The sequence below is a fragment of the Eumetopias jubatus genome, unplaced genomic scaffold (assembly GCF_037043125.1).
Source record: "Eumetopias jubatus isolate StellerSeaLion01/CBP00866 unplaced genomic scaffold, mEumJub1_p1.0 scaffold_14, whole genome shotgun sequence".
In the NCBI taxonomy this organism is placed as follows: Eukaryota; Metazoa; Chordata; class Mammalia; order Carnivora; family Otariidae; genus Eumetopias; species Eumetopias jubatus.
The window spans coordinates 21,304,600-21,322,313 of record NW_028274820.1 but is presented as its reverse complement, the minus strand read 5'-3'; the positions used below and the strand labels follow the sequence as shown (position 1 = coordinate 21,322,313).

General features: G+C 35.5%; 1 protein-coding gene across 3 annotated transcripts in view; it reads left to right on the top strand.

Annotated features, from left to right (window-relative positions):
* KMT2E (lysine methyltransferase 2E (inactive)) overlaps positions 1–17,714 on the top strand; it is an 87,820-nt gene that overhangs the window by 39,942 nt on the left and 30,164 nt on the right. For all 3 annotated transcript variants that reach the window (XM_028120165.2, XM_088018411.1, XM_088018412.1), the window contains 6 exons: positions 3,251–3,365; positions 4,413–4,642; positions 7,684–7,764; positions 11,681–11,739; positions 12,665–12,837; positions 17,373–17,411. In XM_028120165.2, the coding sequence (XP_027975966.2) occupies positions 3,251–3,365; positions 4,413–4,642; positions 7,684–7,764; positions 11,681–11,739; positions 12,665–12,837; positions 17,373–17,411 (697 nt within the window). The remainder of the gene's footprint in view (positions 1–3,250; positions 3,366–4,412; positions 4,643–7,683; positions 7,765–11,680; positions 11,740–12,664; positions 12,838–17,372; positions 17,412–17,714) is intronic.

Below are 17,714 nucleotides of genomic sequence, written 5' to 3'. Positions count from 1 at the left end.
GGTCATGATCTCAGGGTCCTGGGATCGAGTCCCACATCAGGCTCCTTGCTCTGCAGGAAGCCTGCTTCTCCCTCTCCCACTCCCCCTGCTTGTGTTCCTGCTCTCGCTGTCTCTCTGTCTGTCAAATAAATAAATAAAATCTTTAAAAAAAAAATAAAAACTTTTTAAAAAAAAGAATATTTTTAAAGATATATGTTGTTGTATTACTTTTTTTTTTAAATTCTATCTTATAGGGGTTCCTGGGTGGCTCAGTCGTTTAAGCATCTGCCTTCAGCTTAGGTCATGATCCCAGGGTCCTGGGATCGAGCCCCTCTGCGGGAGGCCTGCTCCTCCCTCTCCCACTCCCCCTGCTTGTGTTCCCTCTCTGGCTGTGTCTCTGTCAAATAAAGAAAATCTTTTAAAAAAATAAATTCTATCTTATAGTTCAGGAAAAATCCTTAAAATGTATCAGCCAAATTTTTTAAAACAGGAACTGTTAACCTTCTTTTTAAAATTACTTTTAGTATAAGCAGCAGCATTAGAAATGAGGATCTTGGTAAAGAATTTCTGCTTTCTTTCACTGCCAAATTGTCAGTGGTGCAACTTTAATTTGAATCATAAGGTTATGCATTTGTGACTTATTTACATGCTTGAACTTAACTGCTTTTGTGCTGAAAGTTTTTTATGTGTAACCATTAACTACTCCAAAATACCAAAGTTTTTGCCACACTCTTTAGTAGCATATTCAGAGTTTGATCTAAATCTTTAAGTGTGAGTCTGTTTTGACCAAAATACCTCCATGTTGCCTTAATAATGGTATTATAGATCAGGAATTGCCAAAATTCCACTTCTTCCTTCAACGTAATTATTTAAAAAGATTTTATTTATTTAATTTATTTGAGAAAGAGGGCATGCTTGAGCACAAGTGTTGGGAGGGGCAGAGGGAGAGGAAGAGAGAGAATCCTCAAGCAGCCTTCCAGCTGAGCATAGAACCCAGCACAGGGCTCAATCCCAGGACCCTGAGATCATGACTCGAGCTGAAATCAAGAGTCAGATGCTTAGCTGACTGAGCCACCCACGAGCCCTGACTTCTTCCTTCTATGTAATTTTTGAAGAATTTTAAAGCAATCGATATTGTAAATCATTCAAAGGCAGTTTGCTAATATCTGTCCCATTTTATATGCCTTTACCCTTTTGTTGAGCATTTCTGCCTCCAGGGATCCATGCCGTGGAAATATTCCCATGTATTTTAAGAAAATATATTGAACGGTGTACAAATGCAGTGATACCTTTAACAGTGAAAAATAGAAACAAATATTCACCAAGGGGAAATTGTTTTCTTTTTTTTTTAAGAATTTATTTTAATTTAGAGAGCGTGCATAAGTGGGGGGAGGGGCAGAGGCAGAGGGAGAAAGAGACTCTCAAGCGGACTCTGTGCTGAGCATGGAGCCCGTTCTGGGGCTGGATTGCACAATCCTGAGATCATGACCTGAGCGGAAATCAAGTCCGACACTTAACTGACTGAGCCCCCCTGGCGCCCTCCCCCCAGGGAAATTGTTAATTAAACTATGTACATTTATATAATGAAGTCAGCAATTACTACCAGAAATAAGGTAGATAAGTATTGACATTGAAAGATGGAAAAAGCAAATTATGAAACAGCAAATATAGTATATTCTTATTTTTTATAATTTTTAAAAGATTTTTTACTTATTTATTTGACAGAACAAGCAGGGGGAGTGGCAAGCAGAGGGAGAGGGAGAAGCAGGCTTCCCGCCGAGCAGGGAGCCTGATGCGGGGCTCGATCCCAGGACCCTGGGGTCATGACCTGAGCCGAAGGCAGATGCTTAACCGACTGAGCCACCCAGGCACCCCAGTATATTCTCATTTTTTAAAATAAACAGCTCTAAGATATATTTACGGATAGAAAAAATTTGGAGGGAGTTACATGGTATCTTAACATCGGTATGTTTGAGTTTTGGATGAAGACATGGCCTTTCACTTTTTTATGCAATGAGAATGTGTTGATTTTAAATTAAAAAAACATTTCTTTCTTAAAAGAAGGAGTAATAAGCAAATAATGTTTAAAATAACCACATAAACATTAGGTGAGTATTGATTTTCAGAGTATTCAGAACATTTTGGAGGCTCTTCTGTAATTTCCTCCAGAGCCACGTGACAGCCTCAGTTTGTGCCCTTTCTCTCCTGCTTTTGGGACACTGGGTCTCAGGGCAGCAGCCACTCCGGCCGGACTGCGACTTTGTACAGGGGAGTGAGGGTGAGCAGTGTATCAAGAAGCAGTGGACTGTAGAAATATGACAGCTGGAGTGTGACTACATTAAGAAGTCTTAAACCATGAACAGTGCGAACAGTATTGAGTTCTAAGGGCAAGTTTTGAATGAGAGGTAGGATCAGGAGGATCATGAAAGAATCTCAGTTGGTGGCTGTGGTAAGAATAAAGACACAGATACAAGTCATGTTTTGGGTATGCAAGGCAGAAATTAATTTCATTGTGAATTGGCTTCAGAGGTGGGTTCACTACCATCATTGATCAATAGGAATTACCAGGATAGTGTTCAGGAGGACTGATATGAGTAAGGAAACTTGGAAAGTTATAGATGTATAATGCTAGGCCAGGGACTTTGTATGTCAGTCACAGTGGGGGGGTTGTCAGTCCCAGTTGTGTCAGTTGATGGTCAGGTCATCATCACTTAACCATTGCAGATGAGAACTGCTGATCTTACTCTACCACTGGCTGCTGCTTATATTTTTTCATAAGCAAACCTTGGTCCATTGTGAGGTTTCCTATTTCTTAACTTTAATATTTTCCAAGGCTTTGTTACATCTTGGCACTAACACATACATACAGTTTTGAACATGGAAATGTATACTTCACATTGACATTGGGGTCCATGTGGATTCAGTGTGTTCTTCGTCCTGTTTAAATTATTTCTGCCACTTTTCTCCTCCCCTGTGCGTAGTGTCTCCAGTGCCACTGAGTATATTAAATAATGTTTAATTTCTAGTAATTTTTCCTAACGAGAGGGAAACTGTATTTGGATTTGGAGGTGAGACATTTATTTTACTTAAAAGTTTTGTTGTTAGGACACAGAATCTAGATAGGATATATATGATATATCTTGTCCACAAGGTGTCTACCTACTATAAAAAGACATTTGTATAGATGATGAAATAAATGCTTATAATTTTAAATGGATGAACAGAACAAAAATGAGTGGAATTCTCTTTAATGCAACTTTTTCCCCTCCAGACCAGAATCTGTAGAAGCTAGCCCTGTGGTAGTTGAGAAATCCAACAGTTATCCCCACCAGTTATATACCAGCAGCTCGCATCATTCACACAGTTACATCGGTTTGCCCTATGCGGTAAGTGTCCAGCATTTCTCTGGAAGGGTATTTTTTATATCTAGAAGTTGAAAGTAGGTGTTTGTGGTATTGTGCCTAAAACAGAATATTTAAAAAAAACAATACTTGGTTTATATTATCTAAATAATTAGGTATGTAATTTAATTTTTTATTGCTCGAACTATATTTACTCGAGGGATTAAAATTTTAGAAGAGGCATTCTCTAGAAGTTTTATTATTATGCATTTTATGCTTTAGTAGTTTGGTGTTATAATTCTTTACCTTCTCTGTAAAAAATCATAGGCTTGTATTTACTATCTACTGTTGATTCTAAATTATATAGTAATTTATACAGTAAATTATATAATTGCCAGTTATTGAGCACTTATGTGCCAGACTTTAAACATTTTTACATATATTATCTCATTTAATCTTCAAAACCAACCTCATGAGATGGGCATAATTTTCATCTCCATTTCATAGCTGAAAAAGTGAAGGTTTATCTAAATTAACTCATTCACTGTTACATAGGTAATAAGGGGCACAAGTTAGATTGAAAAAGTTCCAGAACCGGATGCATTTGTGATACTATCCAGGTACAATTATGAGGGATTTTTACCACTGGGACCAGAGTAAAAACCAAATTTTTAAAAATCTTCTGTTATATACTTTACAGTGATAATGTTTTTATTAGTTGTTTTTGTTATTCTTTAGTCACCATGTTCCTGAGGTTTTTTTTTTTAAGCCCTATCTTCACATCTTGTACCTGCTTCTATCTTGAAGGCGGAGCTCTTTGACCATAGGACTTTGAGGATGTCTTTGGATTAGGGAGGTGAGGGCATGGAGTTTGAGGGAAGTCACTGTGCGGGTGACTGAGGTTGTAGATAGACATTCTCACTTACTAGTATGGTTTAATACCTAGCTTTACCAAGTAATTATTTTAAAGGTATTAGGGAAGAAATGGGCCAATTTCATATTTCTTGAATATTCAGATTAAGGATTGACTTTTATTTAAGTTCATATTGCTGTTGAAGTTATGTTGTGCTGTATTTGTGTTCAATTATCCAGGACCATAATTATGGTGCTCGTCCTCCTCCAACACCTCCGGCTTCCCCTCCTCCATCAGTTCTTATTAGCAAAAATGAAGTAGGCATATTTACCACTCCTAATTTTGATGAAACTTCCAGTGCTACTACAATCAGCACATCTGAGGATGGAAGTTATGGTACTGATGTAACCAGGTGCATATGTGGTTTTACACATGATGATGGATACATGATCTGTTGTGACAAATGCAGGTAAAATATTTTACATCGTTAGTTTCCTTTTCTTGAATGCTGCTAACCTTTGTTAATCTTAGAAAAGATAAAGTCACTTTTATAGGAATTGATGAATGCATTTCTTTGGATGCATTGCTACTATCAATGCAGTGTGTTTTGCTAGAAAAATCCCCCATGGGAAAGAAGCTCTGTTAGAGTTTATTAGAAATCCTCATTGTTAACTGAGTAATAGGCAGTCAGTTCTGAACTTTATTCATATAGGATCCCATCTCTCTTTTTGCTCATTCAGTAATAATACAACTACATATAGCGGTAGACAAGATAGAAAAATGAGCCCTCTGAATTTCCTTTGGAATTATTTGTGCTGTACAGTCAACTGATTTTCCAGTTTGGGGGAATTATACATTTTGATTGATGTTTGTTTGACCTGACTCTCTCACCTCCTTTTGACTTGAACCTTGCAGCACTCTGGAGTCTCCTTGAACCAGAACCACAGTCTCCCCTCCCCCAACCCTGGTTCAACCACCAAGAAAGGCCTCCTCCCCTAGAGAAGGTGTGATTGGGACAGAAAGTGGGGTTTTGTTTTCGTTTTTTGGTTTCTGGTTTTTTTTTGGTGGGGGAGGGAGTTGGGGAGGATGGAGAGGGAACTGTAGGATTTCAGCCTGAAAGTTAATGAGTCCATCCCCTGCACAAGAGTGGATAACAGAGAGGATTTAAGCAGTGTACTGTAGGGGGGTAAGAAATTTTGGTGGCTTTACACAATTTCCTAGGTCAGATCTTTGTGGCATAGCTTCATTATTTGATTTGAAATAGAATAAGATATACCCATATTTGAGTGTGAATGTAAAAATACATCTTAGAGCCAAATATAAATTACTTTGCATTATTTGTAGTATTGTTCCCATCTATTACATGATTAGGAGTTCGATGTTACTGATATAAACATGCATGTAGGGTTATATTTCAAAAAGTTGATTTACCTTTTTTTTTTTTTTTTAAAGATTTTATTTATTTTTTCGACAGAGAGAGACACAGCAAGAGAGGGAATACAAGCAGGGGGAGTGGGAGAGGGAGAAGCAGGCTCCCCATGGAGCAGGGAGCCTGATGTGGGGCTGGATCCCAGGACCTTGGGATCATGACCTGAGCCGAAGGCAGACACTTAATGACTGAGCCACCCAGGCGCCCCAAGTTGATTTACCTTTGCCAGAAAGGGGGGAAATTAGTCTTAATTGGAAAGTGAAATTTGATATTTTTATGTAAAGATGTGATATTTTGAGTTAATTTTAATAAAAATATATTGTATCTTTTAAAATTTAAAAATACTCATTACCTGTGACACATATCATTACTATGAACAGTCACCTCAGTACATTTATTCAGGAGGTAAATTTAAAAACTAAAAAAAAAAAAAACAACTAATAACTTGTTTTCTTCATTTTTTAAAAATAACTAATTAGAAAATCTCAATTCATATTTTAACTGATCATATAATAGCTGATCTTGTCTAATGTGATAAATTACATACCATTTGGCAGTGTTTTCATTTTAATGCAGTGTTTTCTTTCGATTTCATTACAATGATCTAGATATAATATAAAATTATCTCAATTAGAAAATAGTGAAATAGTCCTTAGGATTTATACCTAACTACAAATTCTTGAAGGACCAGTTCAGTTTTTGGACTGTTCAAGGTATTTGCTTCTCAGCAACTGCTCTCTGTTATGAATCTGTTTTCTGTTGTTCTATTTTTCTACTGCTTAATCTGTAGTATACTTGCAAGGCTTTATCTTTATTCCTCTCTCCTTGGGTTGTATGTCCTCTGTGTATGTCCATGTGCCTACCACCTATACTCCTGTCTTTCAAGTTTGACATCTAGAGCTCAGATCATTTATTCACTTTCTAGTTTTGTTTCTTCTGTTGTCTGCATGACATTATTACTTACCCCCCAACTTTAATTTAGTTTGTTATTCTAACCCACCTTGTCAGGTGCGATGCTTTTCTTTCTTTTTCCTCCACATCTTATATTCTATTACCTTCCACTTCCTTACCAGTTCTTTCCCAACAGTCTCAGTTTAGAAGTGAAGAGCATATGATAGTTAACTCAGTAGGGATATATTTGAAATGGCTAATTATTATGTAAAGAGTAGTTAAGACTATTTTTAGGAACAGCATATATATATATCTCATATATTTTAGGAACAGGCATGTATATATATCAACTTTGGACCAATTAAAGTCTTGGCAACAAAGTTTAATAATAGTAAAAATTGAGAGGTTGCCTCAAGCTAATCCATGTATTCCATAAAATAATTTGAAGACAGAATAGGTTTAATCCCTTTCCTCATGGAATGTATCTTGGATTCTTTAACGTTGTCTTCTCTGCCGCATTCTAGTTCTTTCTTTAAGGTTAGGAATGTCAGAAAATCCTTAGTTGGTTTTTCTATTTTGAGTTTCTTAACTTCTTTGAATTAACTGTATACCGTCAAAGCACCTCTAGTTTTACCTGGTGCCCGTTAGAGGAAATTTATACACATCCTGATATTCCAAGTCCTATATAATCTGACTGCACTTTACTAATCCAGTTCTACCCCCTGTATTTCTCAGAATGAAAATCCCCCTCATATAGATTAACTGACTTCTGGCTATTGCTCCTCGTATCTATCTCCTTGAGAAAACGGTGCTATAATGATATCTTTTTTTTCTAATCTCCCAAATGAGGTTTTATTCAAGTCCATTATTCTCCAGGGTGCTTTTCCCATTAACTTCAAATAGTATGGACATCTTCACATTGTGGCTTTTGATAATATTTGTAATGTATACCTTTCACATTTAAAAGTTATATTTGCTTTAGAAATATATATATATATATAATATCCTATATTTGTCCTCTTTGCATCTCAAAGTTTTATCTCCGCAAGGACATATTTCTGTGAATTCCTCACAGCACCTTTTACAGTGCTAAACTCAAAGTGGGCGCTTACTAAGTGATAGTTAAATAGAATATCAAATCTTAAGGTTGATTCTATTAATATTTTATATGTTCTGCTTTTTTCTTTAAGCGTTTGGCAACATATTGACTGCATGGGGATTGACAGGCAGCATATTCCTGATACATATTTATGTGAACGTTGTCAGCCAAGGTAAGTTGTGCATACTTGTAAGATTGCCAGTAAATTTACTGAAGTAATCTTCAGTTAATAGAAGTTTATGTATGAATTCTGGATTAAACAATTAATGGATTACTGTGTTTCATCAATTCTAAGATACACTTTTTATTTTTATTTATTTATTTTTTTTGTATTCTGACATCTCTAAAATCAGGAAGAATCATTCCATTGATAATATGTCATGGCTTACTTTGTAGATTTTTTTTTTACTTTATTAATAATGCATAAAATAATAGTGCATCTTCTAAGTGATGGCATCTTTTTTCACTGGAGTGCACTATGTTAAAGAGTTATTAGATCCATGTATTCCGTAAAAAATAATCATTCCACCACCCTGCTTCAACAACTTTCAACAGTCTTTTTCATTTATACTGTCATATTTCTTCTCCCTTTCACATATTTTAATGGGAGTCTCATATATTATTTCATTCACATGTATCCGTATGTATTTCAGTATATATATATTTATAGGTATTTCAATATATATCTGTAAAAGAATTTTTAAAAAACCAACTCCAAAGCCGTTACTATACATGCAATAAAATGTATTATCATCCAGCCACTGTTAAAATACTGACTGGTTGATATACATCTGTCTCTTAAGACTCTGGTAATATAAACCACCTTCCATTACCCCACCATCTCCCGTCTCCTTTGCAATGTGTTTAAGGAACTGAATTGTTTATCCTGATTTGTTTGCTGATTGCGTTATCATGATATAACCAGTGTCTGTATCATTTGTATTTCTGTAAATAAATGTGTGATTAGATTATAGGTTAAATTTTTTTTGGTGGGGGGTAGTGTTTCATAGACTGTGTTCTATCAGGTAACACATAATATCTGGTTGTCTGACTTGATCTTAGCCAAAAGGCCGAGAAGCGATGGGTTGTCTCTATGATAGGACACATTGATAGTCCTTATTTAGAGCCATTAATTTATTAGGGGTTGCAAGTTAGTGCCATGTTAATCTTACTGCTTATAACTTACTAGCTGGAATATTTCTATAGAAACAAACTTCTCCATATTAACTGTTCAGTTCTCTTAAGGAATACAGTTGACCCTTAACAGCATAGTTATGATCTGTGCTAGTCCACTTTAAATGTGGATTTTTTTTTTAATGTGAATTTTTTTTCAATACAGTACTGTAAATGTATTTTTATGACTTCCTTAGTTACATTTTCTTTTCTCTGGTGCACTTTACTGCAAGAATAGAGTATATAATGCGTATATCAAATACGTGTTAATCAACTGTTTATGTTATCAGGCTGACAGTAGTAGGCTTTTAGTAGTTTAAGTTTTTGGAAAGTCAGAAGTTATATGTGGATTTTTGATTGCACAGGGGTTGGTTCCCCTAATTCTTCATGTTGTTCAAGAGTCAACTGTATTTTGGTAAGGAAAGGCAGGATAAATGCTTGTTGATTCTCACACTTTATTTACTAGTGTTCAGAATACTAAAAAGTAACTTAAGTATCATTATGAACTCAGGGATTTTTTTTTAATTTTTTATTGTTATGTTAATCACCATATATTACATCATTAGTTTTTGATGTAGGAACTCAGAGATTTAAACATCTTGGATGTCAGTCCCATTGCAGTTATTGTCTTTATTGATACTCAGATTTTGTCCAGTTTTGGTTGTTGGGAACCTCATCACGTTGGCTCTTGAGCCCTTATGACAGTATCCTAGTGGTACTTGATAGGTTTTTGTGCTTTCTGGTATAACAAGATGTCTCGAGCTTATTTTATACTCCTGAGAATTGGTTTTCAGTTCTAGAATCTGAGAGCTAGTCATGCTCTTTCCTACTGGATTGGTCACTGTTCCTAGTTCTTTGTCTTTTTTGACAAAGCTAGGAAATACGTTTTGTGTGTTTATTTTTAAGATAAAGTACATGAGTTTATACAGATAAGTGCAGTTTAAATTTAGGAATACAAAGTTTTCATTTAACCATTTCTGTATTCCATTTATATCTTTTGGTTCCCAGCAACATGGACAATAATGTAATTAGAATTTCACCAACTACTCAGTTGCTTCATTTCACAGAAAAATACAAGTCTCAGAGTAACAATACCAACACTAGCACCAATCATATGATTATGTAAAACAGTTTATTTTATGTATGTACGTATGTATGTATGTATGTATTTAAAAAGTAAACTCTACACCCAACTTGGGGCTCAAATTCAACCCTGAGATCAAGTCTCATGTTCTACCATCTGAGCCAGCCAGGTGCCCCTATGTAAAAGAGTTGAGAACTTTTTTCCTTAAGATATGTTCCACAAGGAATGTATAGTTAATTGTGTTTAAAGTCCCTTAAAAGGATTTCATTGTGTGATTATAACACCAGCTGGATACATACTATGTTGATGAGGTTATTTTATTTTTTATTTTTTAAAATAAAACTTTTTGAGTTAATTGTAGATTCACATACAGTTATGAAATAATACAGAGATTCTCTATATCCTTTACCCTGTTCTGCCCTGTGGTAACATGTTGCAAAACTATTAATACAATATTACAGACAGGATACTGACATTGATACAGTCAAGAAACAAAACATTTCCATGGGAGGATCCCTAATGTTGCTTTTTACATCCACACCACCTCCCACCTCTCCCACCCTCACATCCCTGACCTTTGGCAAGTCCATTACTGTAATCTGTAATCCATGGCTATAATTTTGTCATTTCAAGAATGTTATATAAATGGAATTATACAGTATGTGACCTTTAGGACTGGCTTTTTTTTACTCAGCATAATTCTCTGGAGAGCCAGCCATTTGTTGCGTATACCAGTATTTTATTTTTATTGCTGAGTAGTGTTCTGTGATATATGTGTACAGTTTGTTTAACCATTCACCCATTGAAGGACATTTGGGTCCTTTCCACTTTTGGGCTATTACAGATAAAGTTGCTGTAAACATTTGTGTACAGGTTTTGGTGTGAATGTAGGTTTGTTTTCTCCGGGATAAACGCCTAAGAGTGCAAATTGTTCAGTCACAAGGTAGTGGCATGTTTAATTTTATAAGAAACTGTCCACATATTTTGCAGATCAGTTGTACCATTTTACATTCCTATCAGAAATGCATGAGTAATCTAGTTTTTTATTTTTAGGATTGCTTCTTATACTTTATTTTTATAATTATATACTTAATGTGATTATGTCCTTCCACTCCTGAAGTAAGATAAAAAATGGATTATTCTTTCCATTGTTTGTTTCCTTATTAGAAACAGATACATACATACATATTTGTATTCCTTTTCTTATTTAGGTAAGTGATAGTATATTACAGTTTTTCCCACATTTCCTTTTTTCTCTTAAAAATAATGTGCTGAAGGGGCGCCTGGATGGCTTAGTCCTTAAGCGTCTGCCTTTGGCTCGGGTCATGATCCCAGGGTCCTGGGATGGAGCCCCACGTCCAGCTCCCTGCTCTGCGGGGAGCCTGCTTCTCCCTCCCCACTCCCCCTGCTTGTGTTCCTGTTCTCGCTATCTCTCTCTGTCAAATAAATAAATCTTAAAAAATAATAATAATAAAAATAATGTGCTGAAGATCACTTTATAGTAGTATATAGAGGTTGATTTATTTCTTTCCATCCCTTCAAGATGCTTCATCTTTTTCATGAAATAGCATTCTTTTTTAACAGACTTTTTGCTTTAAATATTTAATTTGAAAAAAAAGTACTAGTTTCTTAAGTAAAAAGTTACTTTCTTGAAAGAGTGCAATAGAGTCACTTAACAGTCATCTACTGCTAATTATGCTAGATATTTTATACTGTTCATTTTTCAGTAAAAACATCAGAAAAATTGTGAAGTTTATCACATTTAAAACTGATCTGCTTATATCTTAAATTCATGAAAGCTTGATAAATAATCATTAATATTTTAATACAGGAGTTTGGATAAAGAGAGGGCAGTGCTACTACAACGCCGGAAAAGGGAAAATATGTCAGGTAGGTGAAAAGGATCTATACTAAATTAAGATGAGTGTGATTGAGAGAATGAGTGGCCTGCATATTTTAGTCAGATGTAAACACCTTGCCAGTGAATGTTGATTGTATATATGACTTAGAATCAGGTGGAGATTTTAAATAGTCTTTTTTTTTAATAGATTATAGAATAAGAATGTACTTATTTTAGAAAATGTGGGAAGTAGAGGAAAATAAAAAATCATTCATATTTTTCTACAAAGGTAACAAATTGGTTTAAGGAAATATTAAAATATGTTGGCTTTTCAGGGAGATGGTGATCCATTAGTTTATCATATGGAATAGTATTTTTTTCATTTTTAGGAATAGATTTTAGAAGTATAACTACAATACAACTTTCATTTTGGCTTAAAACGGTATTAATACAAATGTTTTTGAATAATCATAGTTTATTCAACTATTTCTGTTTGATGGACATTTAGTTTGTTTCCAGTATTTTTTGTTTGTTTTGTTTTTGTTACTACAAATAGTACCTTCAATGAAACCGTCTTGGTTAAGTTTTTGGGATTTTCGTTCACTTTATCTTTGGATACATACCTAGAAATAGGATTACTGGGTGAAAGGGTAAATATAGAATTTTGCTAGATATGGCTAAATTCCCTTTCGTAGGGAATTTTGAATTTCCTTGCAGTTTATGCAAGTGCTGGTTTCCAACAGTCACAGCATCTCAGTGTATTGTCAGACTTTTGCATCTTGTTTAATGTATAAGAAATGATACTTGTAGTTTGCATTTAAATGTATCTTACTTTGAGTGAGGTGAGGAAGTAAAAAAAAATGTTTATTCTTTAGACAGATGGAGATAGAAGTTTGCCATATAGAATGCTGTTTTGTTTTTTATTTTGTTCAAAATAGTATTACAAGTACAATAATTTTTATTTTGCCTTGGAAGATGGTGATACCAGTGCAACTGAGAGTGGTGATGAGGTTCCTGTGGAATTATATACTGCATTTCAGCACACCCCGACATCGATTACTCTAACTGCTTCACGAGTTTCCAAGGTTAATGATAAAAGAAGGAAAAAAAGTGGGGAGAAAGAACAAAATATTGCAAAGTGTAAAAAAGTAAGTTTTTCCTTTCTTAAGATGAGTATATGGGAGATGGTGGGAGCTGAGTTTTACAGGAAAGGCAGATGAGTATTGGATGGTAGCCAGAAAAGTTGGCAGAACCTAAGCTTTTTAAAACTCATTTTAAAATTTTAATATGTTTTAAAGATTGGAGTGTAGTAGAGAAGAATGTTTGCATAATGATTTGCAATCATCACTAATGAAACTAGTCATAGAAATGCAAAAGCTAAAATAAAAAAAAAATTGCTGTTTTACAAAACAGAAATAACAGTCCTAAATTTTTAATAGCTTATGAACAGGTAAAGGAGCACAGAATGATTGTGAATGATTGTTTATAGTTGTTCTCTGAATCATATTTAATCATTTTAATAAGCCTCCATATTTGTTGAATATCTTATCATGTAGAGTTCTTTCACTTAAATTCTATGTGATAAATTATCCCAAGGATGTAATGGCACAAAACCATTTCTGGGCCACTTTTTCATTAAATTTCTTATAATTGCTATTGAAGATTTTTGTCTGCTAAGGTAAAAAATACTTTTCACAATGACTATATTGCTATTATAGAGTGAAATTATCCCTAGATATATAATCAGGGTTTTTTCAAAGCATTTTTTCCTCGAGTAATTCTTCATGATATTATCTGGTTGTTTAATAGGCAGCATGTACTTTGAATTTTCTAATTTCACATCCCTGTTTAAAATATACTTTGACTATAGCAGTCTTCACATATTATGTCCCTCTCCAGTTCTGCTATTCTTCTACCTGTATTTTATCCATTCTGAATAATTTGTTACTAAATTTTACCTGCACTTCCTTGGTGTTACCTTTTTCTTTTTTTAAGTAAGCTCCACACCCAGTGTGGGGCATGAACTTAAACGACCCTGTGATCAGGAGTCACAGGCTGTACTGACTGAGCCAGCCAGGTGTCCCACTGGGTGTTATCTTTGCTTATGCTGTTCCCTTCACCATTTAGAATATTCTCTTCTCCGGATGCCTGGGTGGATCAGTCAGCTAAGCATCTGCCTTAGGCTGAGTTCATGATCCCAGGGTCCTAGGATCTAGCTGCATCAGGCTCCGTGCTCAGTGGGGAGTTTGCTTCTCCTTCTGCCTGCCGCTCCTCCTGCTTGTGTTCCCTTGCTCTCTGTCAAATAAATAAAATCTTTAAAAAAAAAAATGCCTCTTACAATTTAGGAATTCATGATTGGTATTGACTCACCTTTTTCATCTCATGCTTTCAAATTATGCTTTTCTACTTACTGTAAAAAAGTTACTTGAGGGGCGCCTGGGTTCCCGCTTCTCCCTTTACCACTCCGCCTGCTTGTGTTCCTTCTCTCTCTGTCAAATAAATAAATAAAATCTTAAAAAAAAAAGTTACTTGAGGGGTACCTGGGTGGCTCAGTCGGTTAAGTATTCGCCTTCAGCTCAGGTGGATCAAGTCCTGCATTGGGCTCCCTGCTCAGCTGCTTAACAGGGAGTCTGCTTCTCCCTCTCCCTCTCCCACTCCCCCTGCTTGTGCTTTCTCTCTGTCAAATAAATAAATAAAATCTTTAAAATAAAAAAAGTTACTTGAAGGGTACCTGGGTGGCTAGTCAGTTAAGCGTTCAACTCTTGATTTTGGCTCAGGTCATGATCTCAGTATTGTGAGACTGAGCGCCCAGTCGGGCTCCATGCTCAGTGGGGAGTCTGCTTCTCCTCGCCCTCTCCTTTTTATTTTTTTTCTCTCTCTCAAATAAATAAATCTTTTCAAAAAAATGTTACTTAGAAATTTTATCCTTGTATATTTGTTTTAGGTCATTTGGTTTAACAAATGTATTTTTTGAGTAAAGCATAGATTCTGCCTTTTTTTCTGGCTGGAATGGCTTTTGGCTTTTTAAAATGAATCAGTCCCGAGTCTTGATTGTGTCAAAGTTATTTCAGAATATTGCTGTATATTTAAAGGGAGATTTTTCTCTTGTGTTGTTAGTAAATATAGACAAGGATTAGAAAAAAAATATCCAGGAACTGTGCATAAAAGATCTAGTTTGCTGTACCCACTGTTAAGGTTTTACTATTATTTGAGGTTAATATGTAATAAAAAAATATGTAACAGAGGATGTATACGGTTTTGCCTTTTATTCAGCCTGTTGCTGTTATGGCTAATTGTTAAAAATTTGAATGGAGTTTACAGTAGATGTTTTGGATAGATAACAGTTTTTAAATACTAATAAAACCCTAGCAAGGTATTGGTGTTTCAGTAATTCAGGACTTTTTTTTTTTTAAGATTTTATTTATTTATTCATGAGAGACAGAGAGAGAGAGAGGGAGAGAAGCAGGCTCCCCGCTGAGCAGGGAGCCCGATGCGGGACTCGATCCCAGGACCCTGGGACATGACCTGAGCCGAAGGCAGACGCTTAACCATCTGAGCCACCCAGGTGCCCTAGTAATTCAGGCCTTTGACATGAAGTATTAATTCTATTTTTTTTAAGAGAGGAGGGACAGAAGGAAAGGCAGAGGGAGAGAGGGAGAGAAACTTAAACAGGCTCCATGCTCAGCATGGAGCCTGAGGCGGGGCTTGATCTCATGACCCTGAGATCATGACCTGAGCAGAAACCAGGAATCGGACACTTGGGGCGCCTGGGTGGTTCAGTCATTAAGCATCTGCCTTTGGCTCGGGTCATAATCCCGGGGTCCTGGGATCGAGCCCCGCATCAGGCTCCCTGCTCGGTTGGAAGCCTGCTTTTCCCTCTCCCACTCCCCTGCTTGTGTTCCCTCTCTTGCTGTATCTGTCAAATAAATAAATAAAATCTTAAAAAAAAAAAAAAGAATTGGACATTTAACTGACTGAGCTACTCTAGTGCCCCATGAACTATTAATACCGTTAATGATGCAGAATAACATAGAAAAAGACGTGTATTGTGACTATTCTTCAAATTCTTTTTTTTTTTTTTTAATTTCAGCAGCATAGCCATTATCCAGCCTCAAAAATTTTTAAGTCATCTTTGGTTTTGGACATTCAGATTTATTTTCAAAAGCACTATTGATTTTTTTCCTTTGGAATGTCTTGTATTTTTATTTTTCTTCCTTTTGTTTCTACAAACCCTCATCACCTCATAGTATTGCAGTAATAACTTACCATCTTTAATTTCTCCAACTTTATCCTCTTTCTGCTTCACAGCATCCTACATTTGGTTATGTTTCCTGGGAATATTGTTCTTATATCCCTGCTCAGAAGTATTTTATTGATTCGTCCACCATAAAGAAAAGCATACCTGTATTTTAAGTCGGAGTTATAAAATCTGACTTTAAATAAGGCTTCCATGATCTAATTTAAAATTTTTAGCCAATTTTATATCCTACTCTTCAGTAGGATACACACATACAATTGTGTGTCTTAGTTTTTCCTTGAATGTGACGTATTTTTTCCTATTTGCCTTCTTTCATATTTTTTTATAATTTTTGTAAATATTTTATTTATTTGAGAGAGAGGGAAAGCACAAGGGGGGTGCAGAGGGAAAGGGAGAAGCAGACTCCCTGCTGAGCAGGGAGCCCCCTGGGGTGGGGGAAGGCTTGACCCCAGGACCCTGAGATCATGACCTGAGTGGAAGTAGACTCTTAACTGCCTGAGCCACCCAGGCGCCCCTTATATTTCTTTAGTACTAGGATTTTGTTCCTTTCAGTTGTTCATCTGAGTACTTCCATTCTCCAAAGTCTACCTAGCTCTTTTCACATGTTTTCCATGAAGTCTCATTGCCTTGTTTTTGTTGTTAATAAATCTGCTTTCTTCTGACATGTAGTCTACACATAAACTTAAGTATATTTGGATCTATATTGCTTACTCTTGGTTTATGTTTGTTAGTCTCCCTAGAGACTTTTGAGGTGGAGTGATGATGAAGATAGGAATTAAATGTTAAGTACTACTTCAGGACCCAGCAGATTAGTGAGCTGTTAGTAAATATTTTTTTGAATAAATACAACTGTTTATTACTTAAGCCTCACTACACGTTCAAATATCACTTACTAGTTGACTTAGAGAAAGTAGTAACACTATTTTATCACTCCCAAAACTTACCTAATGACTTCAAAAAATTACTGTAATATTACAGAAAATTTGAGATTTTTTTAAAGCAATATCATATACATATATTCTCATGTATATTCTCTTAATTCTCTTAAAACAGTCTGCATTCTTTAATTTAAATATAGTTGATATACATTTTTACTTTAGTTTCAGGTATACAAAGTGTGCATTCTATTTTTTTTAAGATTTTATTTGAGAGTGAGAGAGAGAGAGCGCACGCACACAAATGGAGGGGAGGGGCAGAGGGAGAGGGAGAAGCAGACTCCCCACTGAACGGGGAGCCTGATGGGGAACTTGACCTTTGCCAAATACAGACGCTTAACCGACTGAGCCACCCAGGTGCCCCATCTGCATTCTATTGTTAATAATAGAAGAATATTCTAGTAGATGACTTTAGTGAACTGATTGATTCTTAAATATTATATCCAGTTTTTAAAAAAAAAAACTAACTTAGAATTTCATGTTATTTCAGGCCTTTCGGGAAGGATCTAGGAAGTCATCAAGAGTAAAGGTAAATACATTAAATTTAAGTCCTTAGTACCAGCTGTCAGTTTTTCAGGAGCTTACTAAGTGATTGCCTCTACATAATCTTTATGTTCTCTTCATTGTGTATCATGTCATTGCTTATTATCTTTAAGATATGGCACCATAGAGAAGTGGCACCATAGAGAATCCTCATTTGATTAATATGCCACTCTTGGAGTTTATTCACACTGTTAAAGTATTAAGCAAAAGGAGATGGTATATAAATAATTGCTAATATCAGATTTTGGTTAATCTGAATTTCAGTTATCATTGCATTCCATGCCTCCCA